We start from the raw sequence: 21803 nt of genomic DNA, 5'->3' as shown, positions 1-21803 counted from the left end.
GAATCCCAATCGAGATTGATTTAAAACTTATAAAACAGTGTCTAAAGGTGTTGTTTTGATGGGAAATAATGCTTCCTATAAAATCGCAGGTGTTGGAACAATTAAAGTTATGATGTTTGATGGAGTTGTCAGAACACTTAGTGACGTACGACATGTTCCAAAATTGAAGAGAAATTTAATTTTGTTGAGTACTCTTGATTCAAAAGGGTACAAATACACAACTGAAAGTGGGGTTTTGAATATTTCTAAAAGTTCCCTCGTTGTGATGAAATGGCAGAAAAACACTACCAAGTTATATGTTTTGCAGGGTTCTACTATTACTGGTGATGTAGCTGTTGCACCCTCTTTCTTGTCAGATGATGATATTACTAAAATTTGGCATATGCGCCTAAGGCATATGAGTGAGAATGGTATGGTAGAATTGAGCAAAAGAGGACTTCTTGATGGGTATGGAATTTGCAAACTGAAGCTCTGTGAGCACTGCATTTTTGGGAAGCAAAAAAGAGTTCAATTCACCAAAGGAATCCATAACACGAAAGGAACATTGGAGTATATTCATTCTGATCTATGGGGGCTATCTAGAGTGCCTTCGAGAGGTGGAGCTAATTATATGCTAACTTTTATTGATGATTTTTTCAGAAAAGTTTGGGCGTTCTTTCTGAAGTAAAAAAGCAAAGTGTTTTCCGCATTTAAGTCTTGGAAAACTATGATTGAAAAACAGATAGGAAAACAAATAAAATACTTCCGCACAGACAATGGCTTAGAGTTCTTTTCTGATGAATTTAAAAAATTGTGCAAGTTAGAATGGATCATGAGACACTTGACAGTTCGTCCTACTCCACAGCAAACGGCGTTACAGAATGAATGAACAAAACAATCATAGAGAAGGTTCGATGTATGTTGTCAAATACCAACTTATCAAAGTCATTTTGGGCCGAAGCAGCATCTACTAATGTTTTTTAATCAACCGATCTTCATCCGTTGCCATTGACAAAAAGACTCCACAAAAGGTATGGTCTGGTAATCCTACTGGCTATTTTGATTTAAAGATATTTGGTTGTCCTGCATATGCTCGTGTTGATAATTGAAATTTGGAACTGAAATCCATTAAATGCGTTTTTCTTAGTTATAAAGCTGGTGTAAAAGGGTACAAGTTATGGTGTCTTAAAAATAGAAAAGTTGTTATTAGTAGAGATGTTTTTTGTTGAAACTGCTATGCTACCTAATTTATCACTTAAAGACTCTTCTAATAAAGAAACTCAAAAGTAGGTGAAGCATCAGATTAATCCAGAATCTACAATAGAGTCGATTTCTCAAGCCAGCACAAAAATTCATAATAGAGTTGCTTATTCACCACAATACTCTATCGCCAAAAACAGAACTAGAAGAGAAATTAAACCTGCAAAGCAGTATGCTGAGCTGATCTAGTTGCTTATGCTATAAATGTGGCTGAAGATATAGATACAAACCAAGAGCCATTTAATTATTCTAAGGCGGTTAGCTATGAATACTCAGAAAAGTGGATGTTTGCTATACAAGAGGAAATGAAATCACTCCACAAAAATAGAACATGGGATCTTGTGAAACTTCCTAAAGGTAAAAAAGGTTGTTCGTTGTAAATGAGTGTTTAAAAAGAAAGAATGTACTCTAGAAGTTGAAGAACCCAGATAGAAAACAATGCTTTTTGCAAAGGGTTACAATCAAATTTCAAGAGTTGACTTCACAGATGTGTTCTCCCCTGTTGTGAAGCATAGTTTGATTCGAACTTTGCTTGGTACTGTGGTCATGCATGATTTAGAGCTTGAGTAGTTAGATGTAAAAAGTGCATTTTTGCATAGAGAACTTGAAGAGGATATTTACATGCAACAACTAGAGGGTTTTACAGTCTCAGAAAAAGAGGACTATGTTTGCTTGCTGAAAAAGTCCCTTTAGGGTTTGAAATAATCACCAAGACAGTGGTATAAGAGGTTTGATTCCTTTATGACTTTTCATGATTTCAAAAGAAATAACTTTGGCAGTTGTGTTTACTTTAAGAAAAACAATGATGGTTCTTTTGTGTATCTACTCCTTTATGTTGATGACATATTGATAGCAGCAAAAGATAAATGAGAGATAAGAAATGTCAAAGCCCAACTAAGTGAAGAATTTGAGATTAAAGATTTGAGACCAGCAAAGAAGATACTTGGTATGAAGATTCTTAGAGATAGAAAAGCAAATAAATTGTACCTAAGTTAGAAGTGGTACATCGAGAAAGTTCTTTGCAAGTTCAATATGCAAAGTGCTAAGCCTATTAGTACTCTTTTAGCAACCCATTTCAGACTTTCATCGGCTTTGTCTCTACAATCAGATGATGAGATTGAGTATAAGTCACATGTTCCATACTCTAGTGCAGTGGGATCTCTCATGTATGCTATGGTTTGCTCACGTCCAGATTTATTATATGTAGTCAGAGCAGTTAGCAAATACATGAAGAATCCTGGTAAAGAATATTAGAAATCAGTTTAGTGGATTTTAATATACTTACGAGGTACTACTGATGTAATAGCCCGATTTTAGGCCTAGTCGAAACAGTGGTTTCGGGACCACAAATCCGACGAGAAAAAAAATGTAATGGCCTGAATTTTCAGAGGTGTCGGAACGGTGATTTGAGATCACTAAATTCGAAAAATGGGTAGAAAATATTATTAATTTAATAAGTATAAGTTAAATGTGAAGTTAGGAAAATTTTTGAAATAGTGAATAGTGCACTAGAAATAAATATTAAAATAATTAGAATCGAAATGAGGTATCAAGACCTCGGGGATTTTAAACCGAGCCATAAATATTTTTATAAATATTTATGGAGTGTTAAAAAGTTAGTATTAAACTTTCGTTAAGAAATTTTAAAGTTCTGATAATTAATTGAACAAAAAGGACTAAATTGTAACAAATGCAAAATTTTGGGAAATGATTAAATAGCTTAAATGATAAAAGGAAGAGGGCTTAAAAGGAAAATAGACCCAAGTTCTATTTGGGCTGGACGGCAAAGGCATGAAATCAGCAAGAAAGTAAGAAGAATTAAGGGCAAAATTGGAATATTACAAAATTTGCTTAATAAAGTTAGGACCAAAGTAGAATTATCTAGATTTCTCTTCATTTTTCTGAATTCTCATCAGCTAAAACACCATGGAAGGGCTTCTTCAAGCTGGTTCTTCATATTTTTATTACAAGTAAGTTCAATTCTTGACTATTTCTCGAAATTTTTGTATTTTTATGACTTTTACAACTAGGCCCACTTGTTAAATTCATTAGTTTTTGATTTTATGAAAGAATTTGAAAGTTGATATGAATATATGCTGGAATTATATGATGATTTATCATGAAATTAGAGCTTTAAATTGTTCATATGCTGATTTTATTGAAAGAATTGAATAGAAAGTGAATGTTTGGGACCTAATAGTAAAAGAGTTTGAAGATAGAGTTATATGTGGAAATTCTGAATTTAAATAGTTGTGTAACAACTTATAATGTCTAGGTAAAGTATTAATTAAGAAAATTATATTAATTGAGGGGTTAATTGAGAAAGGACCGAATTGTATAAACTGTGAAATTTGGGGCAAAATGGAAATCAACATTTTGCACTAAAACAGTTTTGGACAGCAGCAGTAGTGTAACTTTGAAAAATCACAAAAAATTTTAGAGATTGGATTAGAAGATGAATAAAATATGAAACTAAAGCTTATTGAGTCTAGTTTCTTATAAAAGAAACGGTGTGAGCAATGAAATTGTAAACCATGAGATCTAATAGATTTTGTGAGACAATGTCAGAATGAATTCGGGTTCCCCTGTTCTGACTTTGTAAAATCATTAAAAATTGTAAAAAAATGATTATGAGTTATAATTTATATGGTTAGAATCCTTAATGAGTCTATTTTTGGAAGAAACAAATGAAAACATCATCCGAATTCTGTACAATGGGATAACTAATTTTTAGTGAAGAGTAGTTGGAATTGTCAGACAACGAAACAGGGGAAAATTTAAAGAATAAACTGTACTATTTGGATGAACCAAAAATTCTGAAAATTTTATGGTATGAATATATGTGAGTCTAGTTTTAGTGAAAATTAACGGATCTTAATTTGGAGCTCTGTCGCTCTGGATAAAAATAATTTAGTGACTCTGACTCGGATAAACAGTTTTGAATATACATGTGAGTGAATAGTGAAATTATAGCTAATGTTGTTTAAGTGTGTTATACACATTAAGGATGTGGAATGGAGAGGAGGTGGAGGAAAATTGGGAAATATATGAATGATTTGTGTATAATTGGTCATATGCTTGATTTTAATTGATAAACGATGAAATAGAAATGATGCTTATATTTGTGCATTATTGGTCATGGTTTAAGCTCATGTGTGAAAATAAAAGTTTCATAGTATGTGTGTATGGTATATTCGGTATATGATTTGGCATGAAATAATGTCATGAATGGTTTATGAATTAACACATGTTGGTAAGCCTGATACATGAATAAATGTTGTGCTCATCCATGCTTATAATGTTTATGCTATACGTGTATTTGGCTAACATATTTGGTGTATATGCTTAGACTTTGGCCAAGTAGTGGCTAGATTATGCCACATGAAATTTATAAGTTATGCATTGAAATGGTTTATCGTGTGGTTAGTTCCAAAAAGAGTCATGTTTAAATACACTAGCTTGCAACTATGGTTGAATGATATGCTTATATCTTGTGTGATGTGCATAGAAACAAGTGTGGAAAGATAATGAAATAATAAGTTCATATGGCTGAAATTTAATGATTAAATGTTAATTTCATGAATTATATAATGTATGATGAAATGTATTTATTGTTGAAATGAGAGTAAAATAAAAATGCAAAAATCGAATAAATGATCAAATTAAGCGGAACGCCAGATTTGAGTACTTCTGATCAAGGGATAAAGTGATAAGTGGTAGCTTTAGCTACACTTATCTGATCAAGTGAAAAAGTGATAAGTGCTACACTTATCTGATCAAGAGACAAAGTGATAAGTGGTAGCTTTAGCTACACTTATCTGATCAAGTGAAAAAGTGATAAGTGCTATACTTATCTGATCAAGTGAAAAAGTGATAAGTGCTATACTTATCTGATCAAGTGACAAAGTGATAAGTATTAGCCTTAGCTACACTTATCTGATCAAGTGAGAAAGTGATAAGTGGTAGCCTTAGCTACACTTATCTGATCAAGTGACAAAGTGATAAGTGGTAGCCTAGCTACACTTATCTGATCAGGGACAAGTGATAAGTGATCATACGTAAGACCATAGTTATACTATGGCAAAGTGAAAGTGAAGTACTCAATTTTTCGTAACCGTTCCCTAATTTGATTAAGGATGGTAAGTGACAAATGGACCCAAAAAAATTAAAGTAAATGGATAAGTGGTAGTGTATTTATATCAGGACGATGTTGTTATTCAAGCTAAAGTGATATTTTCATTGCAAAATTGAGAATTTCATAAATGCGTTATTGAATGGTATAATCAATAAACATTGAGTTAAATGGTAAATACGTATTAGTGTTGAACTTGATGTCATTGAATTGTACGTGAATTAAATGGAAATTGCTAGTGATATGATCTAAATCGTGAGCATGAGAAATTGCGAATTGCAGGAAATGGAAATGAAGCATTGAATTGCATGAGTATGTATCGGATCTCGTAAGCCCTAATTATTATGATTATAACATTTTGAGGATATATTGTGAAAAGTTATAGGAGCATGTTAATTATTTTGAAAGTTTTAATTTAGATGAAATTTTATAACTCGGTTAAATACGTTTACAAGTGCATGTGTTTTGGTAATGCCTCGTACCCTATTCCGGTATTGAATACGGGTAAGGGGTGTTACAACTGATGTTTGCTTATAGTTTGGAAAAACTAGAGATGGAGTCATTGGGTATGTTGATGTTGATTTTGCTGGAAACCTTGATAGAAGAAGATATTTCATAGGTTATGTCTTTACAATCGGAGGTTGTGCAATCAGTTGGAAAGCCACTTTGCAAACTACAGTCATTTTGTCTACCACTGAAGTTGAGTATATGGTGATTATTGAGGCTTGTAAAGAAGCTATTTGGTTGAAGGGACTCTTTAGTGAACTCAATGAAAACCTTCAAATCAGTACAGTATTTTGTGACAGTCAGAGTGCCATCTTCCTTACAAAAGATCAAATGTTTCATGAGAGAACAAAACACATTGATATTTGGTATCATTTTATTTTTGATATTATTGCTTGTGGTGATATTGTTGTGAGAAAAATTAGTATTCATGAAAATCCTGTAGATATGATGACTAAGTCACTTCCTATAACCAAGTTTGAGCATTGCTTAGACTTGGTTGGTGTTCATTGTTGAAGTTAAACCCTTAAGGGGTTTTATGGAAGAGGTGGAGAACTTGTTCGTTGAGAGTTCGCGATGAAGAACTCGTTCATTGAGAATTCGTGTCAAGGTGGAGATTGTTAGAATTAAGTGACCCGAATCCTTATTTAAATAAAATACAGTGGTAAAATAAAATAAAAGTAAAATCCATATAGAACTACACTTCTTTTATTTTATTTTAGAATAAGGTTTTTTAAACCTTATTAAACTCCATCTATTTGATATTGATTAGAATAAGGTGTTTCAATCTTACTACACTCCTATTAGAATATGGTTTTACAAGCCTATAAATAGACTTAGCCTACTCTTGTAATCATTCGAATTCGACCTAGTGAATTTTCTTCTCCTCTACCCGTGGGTTTTTCCACGAAAGGGTTTCCACGTAAAAATCTGCGTGTTCTTTATTTTTCTTTCTCTTTTCTTTGCAATATATTACCATTACCGACATTCTATTTTTTACAGAACGTGTTAAAACCTATAATTGTTTTCCTCACATTATTTAGTAATTTTGCTAATGAAACACAGCAAGGACAATCCACTAGGAACTATTGAAGCAAGGTCCAACTACAAGTACCAAACAATGAACCACGACAAAGACAAAGTTTGTTATTGCTTGAGAAGCAAATGAAGAAGAAAAGCCAACAAAAATAACAATGGACAAATAACGGAGAGAAGCTGTTTAGATTGTGGTTTGTAAATTTGTGATGTTCAAAGTTGAAATAATTTAGTGACCATTTTGAAACTTTTTAAAGTTGAGTGAATAAAAGATAAACTTACTAATAATTTAGTAATTTTTTATGCAATTTTCGTAATAAATATATATTAAGTCGATTAAGTTATGAATTTTAGTGATTGATAATCTATTAACCTAACTGCCATAACCGAGATGATAATAGACTAAACTAACAAAATTGACTTAACTGACACCAACTTAATCAAATAAAATCCATTATATCAAAATTCTGCATAATAATACATTATATGAATATAAAATAAAACAATGCAAAAAAATCGCATTTATAAGCAATATACTTTTTCTCTAAACAATAAATAAATTATAAAGAATTAGGGTGGTTTTATAATATGAAATGAAAAAGATGGAAGATAGATAACTTTTATATTATCAAATCTAGATTTTCTTTGTTGGGGGAAGAAGAATTTTTAAGATAAGATAAGAGGTAATAATTGAGTTTATCCTAATAAAATTATAAGATTAAATATATGAATATTCATCAGTATGGCATGGGGCCATATATTGACCAAGAAGATAAAGTATGGGGCCATATAAAAGAATCTTAAGAGAACATATCTCATTGTAAGAGCTAATACAGTTTATTCAGTAATTGTGAAACAAATCACGCACCGTCCAATTACAAGCTTTAATACAGTTTCAACCAAATCAGCGGTCCACATTCGTTGGCCACGGAGAGCGCGTGAACTGACGCAATAAAGAACCTTGAAAATACCGAATGCCACTCCTCCCTCCTCGGTCCCTTCTCTCTCTCCATCGCCTTGTTCAATTTTGAAACCCTAGGTCCTTTTTTTTTTTTTTGCAATCCCCTACTAAAGTGATTCCGTAGTCTCAATACGAGGTAAGATAATTGCCGTTGATCTTAATCTCTTTAACCAAATCTTTTGGAAGAGTCGATGATTTCATGTTATTTCACCTTTAGTTTTTGCTTTTCAACTGTTTAGGGTTTCTGAAGTTTTATTTTGATTAGATGCTGAAGACTTTAGTGTACTTGAAGAGCAAATGAATATGTTCTTTTGACCTTTGGAGTGAACAATCAGTAACTATTGTTTGTTAATTAGCAAGTAATCTGAGTGAGAAGCTGATAATTTGTTAATCTCGCATTTGAAACAGTTGTAATAGTTGTTCTTGTACATTATTTTTCTGTATGAACGGTTGCTTGCCTAGCGTGCTGCAACTCACAACATTTTCTTGTTAGTAATGGACAGCTGAAATTTCTTCTGGAAATAAATGCATAGATTAAAAGTACCTCCTAGAGTGATCGGTGCTATACCTTGCATTATTGCAATTATGTTATTTTGGCACTACTTTTTCTTTGTAAGATCATGAAAAGATTGATGTGCCATGCATTACTGGGAAGAATGTAAAGTACAGAAAACTAGAAGATTCACCTGACTATCTGCTTATGTCAGCATTTTCATCCCATTTTATACTTGCTTTGCGGCAATAAGTCAAATCAATTTGAGTATGTAGCAAATTGTGATTTTCGTTTACTTAAATGTAGGAAGACAAGAAGTCTATGTTTCTTATAGCATTTAGTATTTTTTAGCTGAAATTCTACATTATGCTTGCAGTTGTAATTACTATAAACTGGTGTCGTATATGCTGGGTCTTTTAACTCTTGACGTTCAATTATTATTTAGACCTCTGGAACGGCAGAATGGATGATGTACCTGCTGACAAGCCAAGTTCGCCTTCTGCTAAAGCTTCTGAGGTACAAACTCCTGCTGTCACAAATTCAGGATCTACTAATCCTACTCTTGATGCACCATCCAAGCTGTCATCATGGGCCAAAAATTTAAAAATTCCTCAGCCATTTGCTACCTCGCAAGAGAACTCACCAACAGGAAATGCTGGAAAATCAACTTTTTCACGATTTACTAGTGGGTTTGGACTGCGTTCGTCTCCAAAATCTCCTGCTAGTGATAGTTCTGACGGTGCTTCAGCAACCACGCAGCCTGGTTTTCTTGGAACAATTACGAAAGGTATAGTGGACTCATCTAAAAATGCAGTAAAAGCTGTACAGGTTAAGGCTCGTCATGTTGTTTCACAGAACAAACGGAGATACCAGGTGGGCTGTATGCTCTTCTTTCCCATATCATTTTTTCTCCAATATTTTAAATAATAAATAAAAGAATTTCATGTGTGATATGTCTAGTAACTGTTGTTTTTTACTCTGATTTGAATCTCAATATTTGTGACTTTACCTGTGCACCTTCACTTCAGGAAGGAGGATTTGACTTAGATATGACATACATCACTGAGAACATAATTGCTATGGGATTCCCTGCTGGTGACTTGAGCTCTGGGTTTTTTGGATATGTTGAGGTAGCTACATAAATCGGTAGTTGAATTTGACTATCCTCTCATGTCTGCACTGAAAAATGTATAATTGTGATACAGGGTTTCTATCGTAATCACATGGAAGAAGTGATTAAGTTTTTTGAAACATATCACAAGGTAATCAAATCTCTATCAGTATATAATTAACCACTCCATGCATCATTATTCTTTTCTTTTCTGGCATTTCCCCTGATTAATGTTATTTTTACAATTTTTCCATCAAATTTTGTCTTATGATTGCTTCTTGTAGTAATTTACTAAGACATATTGATTTTTGTGATGTTTCTTTGTTGGGGCTTTACCATTTATTTCCTAAATAGATGGCAAGTTCGTTGTTCTGACATCATAAGTTGAACAAAAACAATTTTTTTCCCTTGTTTGTGTTAGTTTTTTTTTTCAGTATTTGAGATATATTAAACATCTTACAGGACTGTGTGCAATGATGATAAGTTGTCTTTGCTGCAGAGCAGCTCATTCAAATACTGATTTATTAAATTTTGATTGGTGGTTGGGAGAGATTATTCTTGCCTCTTCTTTTAATATATTTTCTGCTCTTTGAACATGAGAACTTTCCTCAGTCTTCACTCTGTTCTTTCTATGCCTTCTTTGGCAATCGTCTATCTTCAAATAAAAACTTCACAAGTCTATGTTCAACTTTCTGGCCTGTACCTTTTTCAAAGTTTACGTCCACCTCTCTTCAGCATGAACCTTTCGGTTGAGGTTTCTGAAGCAGTTAAAATCATTGTTCCTGAATATTTGGCTGTACCAATCAAAAGAAAATTTTGGATTGAAGTGGCCTTTTTGTCACTAATTCATATGCATGTTACTATGTTTTCATCCTTGGCCAGCCCCACTGCAGCTTTTGGTGCTAAACTCTATTGACTTTCTATATGCAGGACAAGTACAAAGTGTATAACCTTTGCTCTGAAAGACTATATGATGCTTCATTACTTGAAGGAAAGGTATGCTGTTATTTGTTATGGGAACTCTTATGGGAATATGTTTACTTCTAATACTTCTCCCAGGCTTATTTCTTAAATTATTTTGGTTATTTGGTGGCATTGTGCTCCACACCTATTTGTTCAGCTTTGATAGAAGAACCTTCTTATCTCTTAACCGGGTAACTATATCACCCTATTTTGGCATTTGAAAATTATTTTACTTCCCATTTGGTAGGACCCGTCAGATACAAAAATAAGTTCATCTCACAACGATGAAACCGGCCACCAGTTTTCTTGTTAAACAATTTTTCAATGGAATCCATTAGGACAGGATTAAGAAGAGTGTTTTACTCAATGATGACAATCAGTCATTGGTGAGGATAATTCCCGGGACTAGTCAATTCCTCCTCAACTTTGACGAAAACCATCACCTTTTGTTTCCCACTCAATGCATGTACAACAGCAAATACACCCTGTTAAAACTTACTGTAAGATGAGCAGAGTGTGAAATGAAATTGAGTCATCTTATTATTTATGTCATTTATACCAAACTTTTTCTTCAGGTGGCCAGTTTCCCGTTTGATGATCATAATTGCCCCCCAATTCAATTGATAATATCTTTCTGTCGAAGTGCTTACTCATGGCTGAAGGAGGACATTGAGAATGTTGTAGTTGTGCATTGTAAAGCTGGAATGGCAAGGACAGGGTTGATGATCTCTAGCCTTCTTCTATACTTGAAGGTTTGACTCAATGAACGCGTTGAAGAAGTGCTAGTAAATTTGGTGTAGCTTCACATTTCTTGGTCACAATAGATGATTATGTTCTTATATAACTTATTTGCTAATTGCTATCCTTCTGCAGTTCTTCCCCACTGCTGAAGAGTCCATTGACTACTACAACCAGAAAAGATGTGTTGATGGAAAGGGGCTTGTTCTGCCAAGTCAAATTGTGAGCAATTGATTTTCAGTGATATAAAATTTATACTTTCAAGATTTGTTTCTGGCAAGCTATTTATCTCATCTTATCTTTGGCATTTTCTTTTTTGCATGCATTGTAGAGATATGTCAAATACTTCGAACGCACGTTAACATACTTCAATGGTGAAAACCCGCCTGGGCGGAGGTATTATCTGGCTATAGAATGTTTATGTTGCATATTTGGTCTTCATTTAGTGCTGATCCACTTTTTATGCAGGTGCATGCTTAGGGGGTTCCGGCTCCATCGCTGCCCTTATTGGATCAGGCCCTCCATCACTATCTCTGATCATAATGGTATATCTTATCTGTCTCTGCAAACAATTCCCTTTATTTGATTGCTGGCTTGTTCTTATTGTTTTATGCTGAACTTCTCATTGCATCTGGGTGTTTTAGATGTTCTCAACACAGACAAACGCCTTATAGGTTTGAATACAAGATAATTGGTTCAACCTTCATGGTGCAGGCAGGCACTAGTATCTCAAACTCCTGTTTATTATGTACTGGTGGTGTTTTATGGTATAATGCTGGCATAAATGTGTTTAAATACATAGCCATAGTCTGAAACTCCTATGTTGTATTTGAATCTTCCCAATAGCAACTAAGTAATCTCATAATTTCATTGTTGAATTAATTTGCTTCCTCATGTTTAAGGTTCAAACCTAACTCTTGATGCTATTTATCTTTTGTTATGAATACTGTACAATGGTTCTTTTTTTTGGGAAATTAACAGATGAAAGTGACATGCAGCCATTTTATTGTCATTTAATGCTATCTTAGCTATCACCCTAGATTAAATCATGAACTTCAATACTCCTGTGTACAGGTGTTATCTTCTCAACAAAGAAGCATCCGCGCACCAAGGATCTCTCGGTATGTCTAATATTTTTTATTGTTTTGTATAATTATTATAATCATGGTAAATGCCAAACTGGAGGTCACACCGGTTAGGTATTTTATTTTTGGTTCAATTGGGTGGTTCAACCATCTCAGGAAATATAAAATATATATAAATTCGTAATAATTAAGGAAACCCATTAAAATATATAAATTCATAAAATATTCGAAAAGGGAAAAATAATAAAAAATCATAAAAATTAGGAAGAAATATATTTACAAAAAAAAAAACATGAAAATGGACCAAAATGTGATGAAAAAACCGAAATTTTTTGTTAAAAAATCTATTTCTTTTTTTTTACCAGTTTTTTTTTCCGGTTATTACTGGTTTGGCCAGTTATATATATTTTGTTCAACTTATATGGTTAAACGATTGGAGCAACTATTTCCCAGTTCAATGGTTGAACAAGTCGGTCTGGTCCGATTTTTACAACATGATTATAACCACCACCAATATGTTTTGAAAAATGCTATTTGAAAGTCTGAGCCTCAGAATACCAATTTGAAATAATGTTCACGTACATGTTCTTCACAGCCTGAAGATTTTTGGTTTAGCGCACCAAAGAAAGGAGTTATGGTCTTTGCTTTGCCTGGGGAGCCTGGTCTAACTCAGTTGGATGGGGATTTCAAAGTTCATTTTCATGATCGCCAAGGAGATTTCTACTGGTATGTTGGTAGCCCTCATCCCTGTAAAAGTAGTTTCAGGCTTTACTATTTTGTAACTAATCATCTTGTGATTCTGCCCCTTTTGATTTGTCAGTTGGTTAAACACAACAATGATAGAAAACAGAAAAGTTCTGAATACCAGTGAGCTTGATTGGTTTGACAAGGTAAACCATGAAATGTATTGTGATGTTCCATGTTGTCTTGGATCTTCATTTCTTTCTTTCTGGCCCAAATAATTTCTTCTCTAGTGTTATGAGCTTCCTTTTGTTAATATGCAGAGGAAATTGCCGTCCCCTGGTTTCCAGGTTGAGGTTGTGCTAGTAGATTATAATGGTACTGTTCCCACCACGCCCCAGACTGAAACTACTACCAATAAGCCAGACGAAAGCTCCGGGACTGGTGCTGCATCAACTGACGGAGGTGCAGCCCCAGCAAATGAAAATAAAGACCCAGGACATAATGACAAAGATGATGTGTTCTCAGACGGTGAGGCAGAAGAATCTGGTTCTTCAAAGAGCAGGCAGAATAAGGCAACATCTGCAGAGGGAATAGCTCTTAATTCAGCAACCTCCGAACCTGAAACAAATGACAAATCAGTTCAAGTTGCAAGTTTGGTGCATTCTACCGAGCAAGTTTCTTTAGGAAGTGCAAGCTCCCAACCAATTCATGGTACTAGTGAGCCAAGAAAAGATGCTGCTGCTGCTGCTGCAGCTCCTCCTGCTGCAGGTGTTCAAGTTTCGAGCTCAGAAAGTGAATTCAGGGCAATGGCGGCTGATGCATCTGTTTTCAGCTTTGGAGATGATGAGGACTATGAAAGTGACTAAACTTGGGGCAGAACACAACAGATGCCACTTCTTCTGTACATAAAACTGGTTTGCAAGTTATACGCGTCGGCCATATTATATCAAATCATATTCGCTTCATTTGAATCTTGTATCATCATCAGAATCTGGTTCTGCCTTCTTTATGTTGTAAATTGAAAAAAACTATTACATTTGACTATCAGAATAAACATTCCATTAAATGTGAATCACAGTTAATGGGATTAGCAAGTAACGAAAACGGTAGTAATTGGAATCAGAAAACTCTCAATCCGAGTTCCAAACATTCGTGCCAAGGAAGACGATGATTAAACGTGTCATTGTATTATTTTGGCTTGTTTCATGTTTAAGTTGATAAGAGAATTCTTGGACCCCAAGATTTACATAAATTAAGTAAAATTTAGTTTCAACTGTATCGGTTCAAATTAGATCAATTGATTCACAAATAAGTGTAAATTAGTTGAACCAAGAAAAAATTAATTTAACTCATGATTAAAGATGGACGAACTCATTGAACCGAAGATTGATGGTTTGATTAGTTTGACCACCAATTTAGTTCTGAAAACTTCGATAAAGGCTCAAGTAGAGAAGCGGAATAAGAATGGAGTAATAAAGTTGCAACCACATAAGTTTCTACTGTAGCTGTAGCCACCATTTTTAAACCTAGATGGCAACTTGACGAAGCCAAAGGGAAACTTAATCTCGACATACAATAGAGGCGAAAAGCGAAATGCTAGTATACATTTCAACCAGCTAAAAGCTCACTGATGAATCACTAGTGGGAAGAAACAACAAAGCAGAAACATAAATACAAAGGCTGATAGTTTGGACAAAGTAATAAGCTACAGGCTAAATCATTTGTCAGTCCATGCTTTGCTGGCTTTTAAGTTTAAAACAGATGGCATATAGCTGACAATTTTCATCAAGGAAAACAAGTAGTCTGTTCTACCCAAAATATCTCAAGAGTTTTAAACAAAAGGAAGTTAGTTAGATGTAAACACGCCTTTTCTGAAACCTACAAATGTCAATGGCTAGTTCTTAATTACAAGCAGATCATCCTCCTCGCATATGGGCACCTAGTTCACCAAACTGATCATCAGCTTCCACAGTATCCTCAGACAGGCGAACTGCATCCAGCTTCTGTTTCAGGATTTCTATAGCATTAAGAACCAACTGAGAAGCTTTGATCGCACCAGTGGATTCAACTGTAAAGATGAAACTATCTTCTTTGGCATATATCTCCACAAGACCTGGCTTGCCCATAGCTTCAGCTTTCTTTAGCACCTCATCGTCATAGGTATACGCCTCTGGATCAACCACCACAACCTGTTTTCAAGATAAAAATAGAATTCATAGTTAGCAGCGCCAACAGCAGCAGCAGTGAAATAGCATAACCTCCAATTTTTGGCTCGCAATATAGGGACTGAAACAAGGCACTCAACATACATGAAACATACGATGCTCAAGCAAGTCAGAACAGCTATCTACACAAAATATGAGGCGAAAAAAAAGCACTAATCAAATGAACTAATTCCGAAATGCTTCAACACTCACTGGCATAATAGTCAGTAACAACATTACAGTATCATTGGAGACTTCCTATAGAAACAAGGTTTTCAACACAGTAATGGCAGCAGTAGCAAGCAGGCCCCATTTAAATGAAAGCAGAAAGAAATGTAGTTTGACACCTCGTATCTTTAGCTTTGAGATAAACACAGGGTGGTATTAACAGCCCTAATACAAGGAGAAACACTCCAATCCAGAAACCTAAACTGAAGCTCAAGTTCCATCAATATCCTCATGATTCACAAAAGTAAAAGGCACATAAGAGGAACTTTTGTAAGAAACATATAAAGACAAAATACTACTAAAACACATCCACATTTTAAGCTCAAGCAAACTAGAAACTCTAAAAGGAAAGACCTTGATGACGTGCAAAGCAATTCAATTCTCCTATTGGACAGATCACAGATGTAATTAATCAAAACCAGCAATTTCTTTAACAATCCAGAAGCTCTAGTGATAGCCAACACAACCCAAAGCTTAATCCCAAACAATTTCTTTGTTAGAATTGATGTAATGATGTAGAAAGTAAAGGCATAGCATACCTGTTGGGTATTTGGGTCAATGTCAAAGACTTTAGTTGGACTGCTCTCAACAAAGCTTAGCTTCTCTTCAAGCGTCAAGCTTTCCATCAAATCTTCATTGATATGAATCTCAGGTTCATACATAAAAGTCACCGTCGCAGCAGGTGACCATTTGGCGTGATCTTTCCCTATCCCTTTCCTAGCAATTGCCCTCAGCCTCAGTTCTTGCCCTCGCCGTAACTTCACAATAATAATCCCTCTGAAAAGAAACAATTTCAGTTGTACGAACGTCGAATCCTAAAGCCGTAATGCAATTTTAAAAACAAATCAGGAGTAATTTATAAATTTAACCCTAAGTACCTAGGCTCAGTGGAATCGTAGCCAGCGTTATCGGTGAAATCGACGGGAACAACAGTATGGTCCGAACTATAGAGATCCTTGCTGGTAACGTCGAGGGTTTGATCGGAAATGCATTTGGCCCGAAGATGGAACTCAACGGAGCAGAACTCGCACTGACCGTCACCGTCGCAAGCGTCACAGTCACGGGAGAAGCGCATAGACATGGCGCGTTCGCTGGTGAGAGGGATGAGACCGAGGCGATGGGCAATGAACTCGTCGTTAAGGACGGAGGAGTTGACTTCGATTTCGACGAGGTCAATAGCGATGGTGGGGACCTCGGAGATCATGACGCGGCGGAGGGCATTGGCCATGGAGGCATCGGTATCGCGAAGCTCAAATTTAGCGTAGTCATCCTTCAGCTCTCGGATTTTAACCTTAGGGAATCGCTGGTACGATATTCCCTCCATTTTTATTTTTTTTGAATGGATTTGAGGTCTTCGGCTCTGCAATGGAAGGAAACTGCTATAGGGCAGGGCTTGAGTCTGCGTTCCTTAAAACCCAACTGGGGGGTTTTGGTTGTTTATCGTGTCGGCTTCTTATTGGTTATTCATTGCATACTGCAACGATGTCGTTTTGTTTTTCCTAATAAATGTACCGGATAAAAAAAACATCGAGGACGAGACCATTAACGGATTGCGTGAAAGTAGAAATTTTAAAATATAATTTGAGGAGCCAAAGCATCTGCCTATGCCCTTACCCTATGTTTAATTTGGTTTAAATTATTTGGTTAAATTGAATGAAATAGAATTGTAATAGTTCCATTGAATGGAATAATATGTAATAGTATAAAGAAAAAAATTAAAATGACTAGAGTACCTTAGTAAAAAAATTTAAGTAGATTATTGTTATTATTATTAAATTTTAATAAGATTATTATTAAAAATAATTTAATAAAAATAATAAATAATTTAACCATATTTTAACATAATTATTATTAAATATAAGTTAATAAAATTCTTAATATAATTATTATATGAATTAAAAAATCATAATATATAATACTATAAAAATAATATATAATCTACTTAATTATTTTTAAACTACAATACATATTTAATCTGCTAAAATATCATTAGTGAAACAAATAATTTAATTATTCTACAATAAAAAACAAAATATTAGAAGTAATAAATAATTTGAGAATTATATTTCACATCCAAACATAATATTCATATATTAACAAAAAGTTACATGATTTTATAGTTTATATGTCATAATCCATATGTTATAAAATTTTACAACATCAAAAAATTACAACATTGTAATGATATTCTATCATGTCATTTGGATAATTGAAGCTGATTTTCTTTACTGAAAATCAATAAAATACATACAGGAGCAGCCCCAAAAGTATCATAAGATGCCACAATAGCAATCGTTGGAAGTTGATTTGTACCTCCATCAACTTTCAAGCCAGACAACCACCCCTGTTACCACAGCAGAATTACCAGAGTGAAAACTTCTTCCAGAAAACAACCATTAATGCATATTCAAGAAAAATTAAACATACCAATATCTGACGCCAAAATATCTTACAAGACAAACATATGATATGAAGATGGAGTGAGCAACAATTGAAATGAAGTTATGTAACTTCAACGAAGCAATGATATATATTTTGTTGTTCCCAGGTCAGAAGGCAATAAGGTTCTTTCTTTTAAAACATAACTAGTATTCTTTCATATGATAAAAGCAAAACCAGGTGGCTGTCTTCCATATGATACATGTGTCTCATTATTACTGTATGCAAGAAGCAGCCATGTGATTTTTCTCTACTATGCAATCAGTTGCACTCTTTTTGTTCATTTAGAAAAGTTACAAATAAAATAAAATAAAATTTGACACACACCTGAATATTAGTGATGGTGGGAGATGCAACTTTCTTCGGTTCAGGTGTTGGGATAACAAGCTTGTATCTGAATTTTTCACAAGATGAGTTGGATTAAACATGAATTCTTACCAATTTCAACAACAAAATGAACTAGAGAATACGAACCAACTAAAAACACATCACAATAGAGATGGAGTCATATTTACTTATTTACATATAAATTTACAACCAAGGTAAATGAATAACGAAGACATAAATAAGCAAAAATGGTGTAAGATTAAAGTAGAAATGTAAATGAATAAAATAAGTGAGCCGCTTATTTGGGCCTCAAGCTGGAAAATGATCATTCAACAATATTTTGAGAAATAAAACAAGAAAAACAGGTAATATATTTTATCCCTCGTTGAAATCAGGGAAGAGTTCAGGCCAGATCTGTTCCCTGACATCAAACGAGCATCCTTATACAACCATTGGATATATAGTATCAATTTTAAGCCAAAAAACTATGAACTGACCCTCCAGTAGTTGCAGTAGCAGGTTGACCAATCGCATCATTCTTCTTGATATCCGCCAAGACAGTATCAATCTCATCATTCTCAAAAGCGAAATAAACAGGATACTGCAGCACAAGATCCCCACAATGAAGTTACAACTACAACATAAAAAGGACATTAAAAAACAAATCAAGAGTTGAGAAGTAGCAAAGTTTTCTCTTTTCTTGTAATTTTCCTACCTTAAATGAGAAGTAACAAAGGTTTCATTTGGAGTCACAAGAACAACATTAACTTGGATTTAATTCTAAAAACCATTTTCACACAGAGCACAAAAAGCGAACATAGAGAACTAAAGGACAGATGTCAGCCCTAGCTGATAACACTACTGGAACATAAGATGATAATGTCCTTCAGGAAACCAACGAGTATGAGACTTAAGCATATATCACAGTATGATTAATTTTTAGAAAAAGCTTACCAATGATGCTAGAATAGCAATAGAAAAAAGTTCGCTCATATGAATAAGCATTGATGTTGGAGTTACATATATCAGGCATGTTTTAGGAAGAAATTTCAAAGTTTGTCATTTTCCAATTAAACAATTAGTTGATATGAAAACTAGTCAACAACAGGTATCTGCTTAAGATGGAAGCATGGAGCAAGAAACAGGAATCCAAGTCTTTTGGACTGGCAGGATTTTGGAATGATGTTAAAGTAATTGGATAGTGTTAAAAACAACAAGCAAACAAGGTCAAAATCAACTTCAATTATGATGCAAATGCTGGTATAGGTTAACAACAATGCATTAGAATTGTTAAGCTAAGGAAAAACATTACACTTGATTCAGTCTCAATCAACGGAGACAAAATAACACTCCAACCGACAAAATCTAATCCTTGTAAACAGTCAAGTTAAAGAACTCAGATCTTAAACAAAATTAGCTTAGCAAATGAGGAAGCTTCAGTCTCAAGGCATAGTATTTACCAAAAAACTAAATAACATGGAAACTTATGCAGGCATATAGTGGCAAGTAATAATTTTGCATAAAGACAAAATTTAACCCTAAGAAATATAATTTCTGTCACACTCACGGGTATATTTGCATGTATAAGTAACTGTTCCAGCTCTGCCAGTAGATTTTTCAGTTGCTCCTTTTCATGAACTTGTTTATTCCCTCCATTTTCTGATTGATATATTCTGCCAAACACCAAAAATAAAAGGTTTAATTAATCTCAAGAAGACTAAAAACAGAAAAGTAGGAATTAAATTGTTGAAATGAAAGTGAACCTCGAACAAAAGTGATGTTCAGTTCACGGAGAGGGATGATGAGGACGGCTCTGGAAAGATCGGCGCTAGGAGGGAAATGCAAGAAGGCGGCGTGGTGGTTGAGAGCGGTGAAGCGAGATCCGTAAGCAGAACCGGACATGTCGTATTGGATTAGACGGTAAACGTCGATGGCGGCGGCCTCATCGCATAGTTCGACGCAAGCTACTAAAAATGAAGACTTGAGCGATCACTGAGTACATCGATTCTTGCATCCCCGGTGACCACCGGAGTTCTTGGAGAGCACCATGGGAGGAGAGATTGGATCTAGGGTAAGGAGAGAGTGGAAAAGAGAAAGAAAAAGAAAGCAGAAAAATTGGAAGAGAGAAATATGGAAGGAAGAGGGAGAAAGTGGGAAAGTGGAAACACCGAATCAGTAATCGGTGGTGAGAGACAGAATAGAAATCAGACAATTTTATTGCAAAGGCCCGCAATTGAATAAGCGTGTAATAGGATATTCCATTGAATCAAACAGGTGTTTAGGGTAGACCCACGGAATAGGGTTGTAATAGCTATGCCATTATATTGAATAAACATTGTCTTAACGATTTGCTAATGCCATCAGAGTTTATGAAAGGAAAGGTGTGGATATATTTCTCAAGACTATTTCATGAATTACAAGTCTTCGTTAGTAGGCTTCATGATAAAAATATATATATTATAATTCTTGAACTAAAAATATTCGTAAGTTACAATTAGATTAACAATTGAAAAAATATATATATAAATAGGAATGGACACAATAGTTAGTTACACAATTCAGAAGATCTTCCTATGCTCACGAGTTTTACTCAAATAGTAACTCACTATGAATAAACTGTACAAGATGCGATTTAGTTTCAACTCATTCACTTAATAACAACTTCATTCTTATACATCAATTAGATCATTTTTTCCATAAGAATTTCTCCTTAAAAGTTTAGTCACAAATTAAACATGAATAATAATTTGCTTACGAAGTAATTGCACTAAAAACAAGTTCTTGACATTGAACAAATAAGTCATAACACAAGTCTTTGAGAAGGCATTGTAGTACTTTGTAAATGAGCAAGTTTGATTAAGAATGAATCTTTGAAATTTCTCCCAAATTAAATCACTCATTCTTTAGTAAAAATATATCTTTAAATAATCTAATTATATCAATCTAGGACGCTTGAAAATTGTCCTATTACTCAAAATCCTCAAAAAGAGTTAATAATTAAAATACATACGTCAAAACATGCCAACAAATAAAGTAAGTTACACATGCAGTTATAACCTTGTATATGGGATGTGCAACTAATGCTACCGTTCTCCTTTAAAATTATTTTTGATCTTATTTATGTGAACTTAAAAAGAACAATATCAATTGTGTTCTATCTTCCTCATTCAGGTGTACGTATTTGGAAACACTGTGTTAACTTTGGGAGGCGACATCCATTTTCGATTACACCAATAAAGGTGAAATTACTTTTAAGACAATAGTTATCCATGACACAATATTTATTTATTTTTCCTTATTATTTATACTTACGTCTTTGTTTTGCAATAGTAATTATCCAACAGTTACTTTCCAATGCAACAAAATGTATCCATCAACCAAATAAAAATAATAGTAATAGCAACAAGGACTAGCAACACCAGCATTATCAAGTTGCTGCTCCTCTCTCAAACTCATCACATCCTAGGAAATTTCTTTGATTTGTTCCAAAATTTTCAAGTTATTATTGGACGCAAAATTTGTATCTACACTTTTGCATTAAGGAGTGGTGAAGATAATTGTTCATGACGAAATGGTATTTTGTTCTTTTTGTTCAATGATATTTTGTTATGTACTTGAATGAATTGTGGTGGAACTTAATTTAGGTCTAGACTAGGGGAC

General features: G+C 34.2%; 2 protein-coding genes across 3 annotated transcripts; one reads left to right on the top strand and one right to left on the bottom strand.

The window, feature by feature from the left end:
- Nucleotides 1-7747: 7747 nt before the first annotated feature.
- Nucleotides 7748-14017, top strand: LOC107953381 (phosphatidylinositol 3,4,5-trisphosphate 3-phosphatase and protein-tyrosine-phosphatase PTEN2A). 2 transcript variants are annotated; one of them, XM_016888677.2, is made up of 13 exons: nucleotides 7748-8007; nucleotides 8810-9237; nucleotides 9393-9494; nucleotides 9570-9626; nucleotides 10406-10471; nucleotides 11014-11190; nucleotides 11312-11398; nucleotides 11508-11572; nucleotides 11645-11721; nucleotides 12251-12297; nucleotides 12857-12987; nucleotides 13082-13151; nucleotides 13266-14017. In XM_016888677.2, exons 2-13 carry the CDS (start codon nucleotides 8827-8829, stop codon nucleotides 13809-13811), a joined length of 1836 nt encoding a protein of 611 aa, XP_016744166.1. In that variant the 5' UTR covers nucleotides 7748-8007; nucleotides 8810-8826; the 3' UTR covers nucleotides 13812-14017. The 2 variants fall into 2 exon arrangements, with proteins under 2 accessions (XP_016744166.1, XP_016744167.1); XM_016888678.2 differs by having other exon boundaries at nucleotides 7789-8007; nucleotides 8741-9237.
- A 506-nt stretch (nucleotides 14018-14523) lies between these two features.
- LOC107953379 (DNA-directed RNA polymerases II, IV and V subunit 3) lies at nucleotides 14524-16810 on the bottom strand. Its single transcript, XM_041108230.1, has 3 exons — nucleotides 16256-16810; nucleotides 15917-16154; nucleotides 14524-15134 (listed from the first exon to the last, which is right to left on the bottom strand). The coding sequence occupies exons 1-3, from the start codon at nucleotides 16699-16701 to the stop codon at nucleotides 14862-14864; spliced, it is 957 nt and encodes a 318-aa protein (XP_040964164.1). The 5' UTR covers nucleotides 16702-16810; the 3' UTR covers nucleotides 14524-14861.
- Between the last annotated feature and the right edge of the window lie 4993 nt (nucleotides 16811-21803).

The sequence above is a fragment of the Gossypium hirsutum genome, chromosome D12 (assembly GCF_007990345.1).
Source record: "Gossypium hirsutum isolate 1008001.06 chromosome D12, Gossypium_hirsutum_v2.1, whole genome shotgun sequence".
Classification (NCBI taxonomy): Eukaryota; Viridiplantae; Streptophyta; class Magnoliopsida; order Malvales; family Malvaceae; genus Gossypium; species Gossypium hirsutum.
This window is presented reverse-complemented; position numbering and strand designations above follow the sequence as displayed.

Bases quoted from the DNA above. Each gene is read 5' to 3' on its own strand.
- LOC107953379 (XM_041108230.1), bottom strand. From the start codon at position 16,701: ATGGAGGGAATATCGTACCAGCGATTCCCTAAGGTTAAAATCCGAGAG. The intron at 16,155-16,255 runs GTACTTAGGGTT...GTTTCTTTTCAG, and splicing joins TACGATTCCACTGAGCCTAG to AGGGATTATTATTGTGAAGT. The intron at 15,135-15,916 runs GTATGCTATGCC...TCTTGAAAACAG, and splicing joins TTGACCCAAATACCCAACAG to GTTGTGGTGGTTGATCCAGA.
- LOC107953381 (XM_016888677.2), top strand. From the start codon at position 8,827: ATGGATGATGTACCTGCTGACAAGCCAAGTTCGCCTTCTGCTAAAGCT. The intron at 12,988-13,081 runs GTATGTTGGTAG...TTGATTTGTCAG, and splicing joins CGCCAAGGAGATTTCTACTG to TTGGTTAAACACAACAATGA. The intron at 13,152-13,265 runs GTAAACCATGAA...GTTAATATGCAG, and splicing joins AGCTTGATTGGTTTGACAAG to AGGAAATTGCCGTCCCCTGG.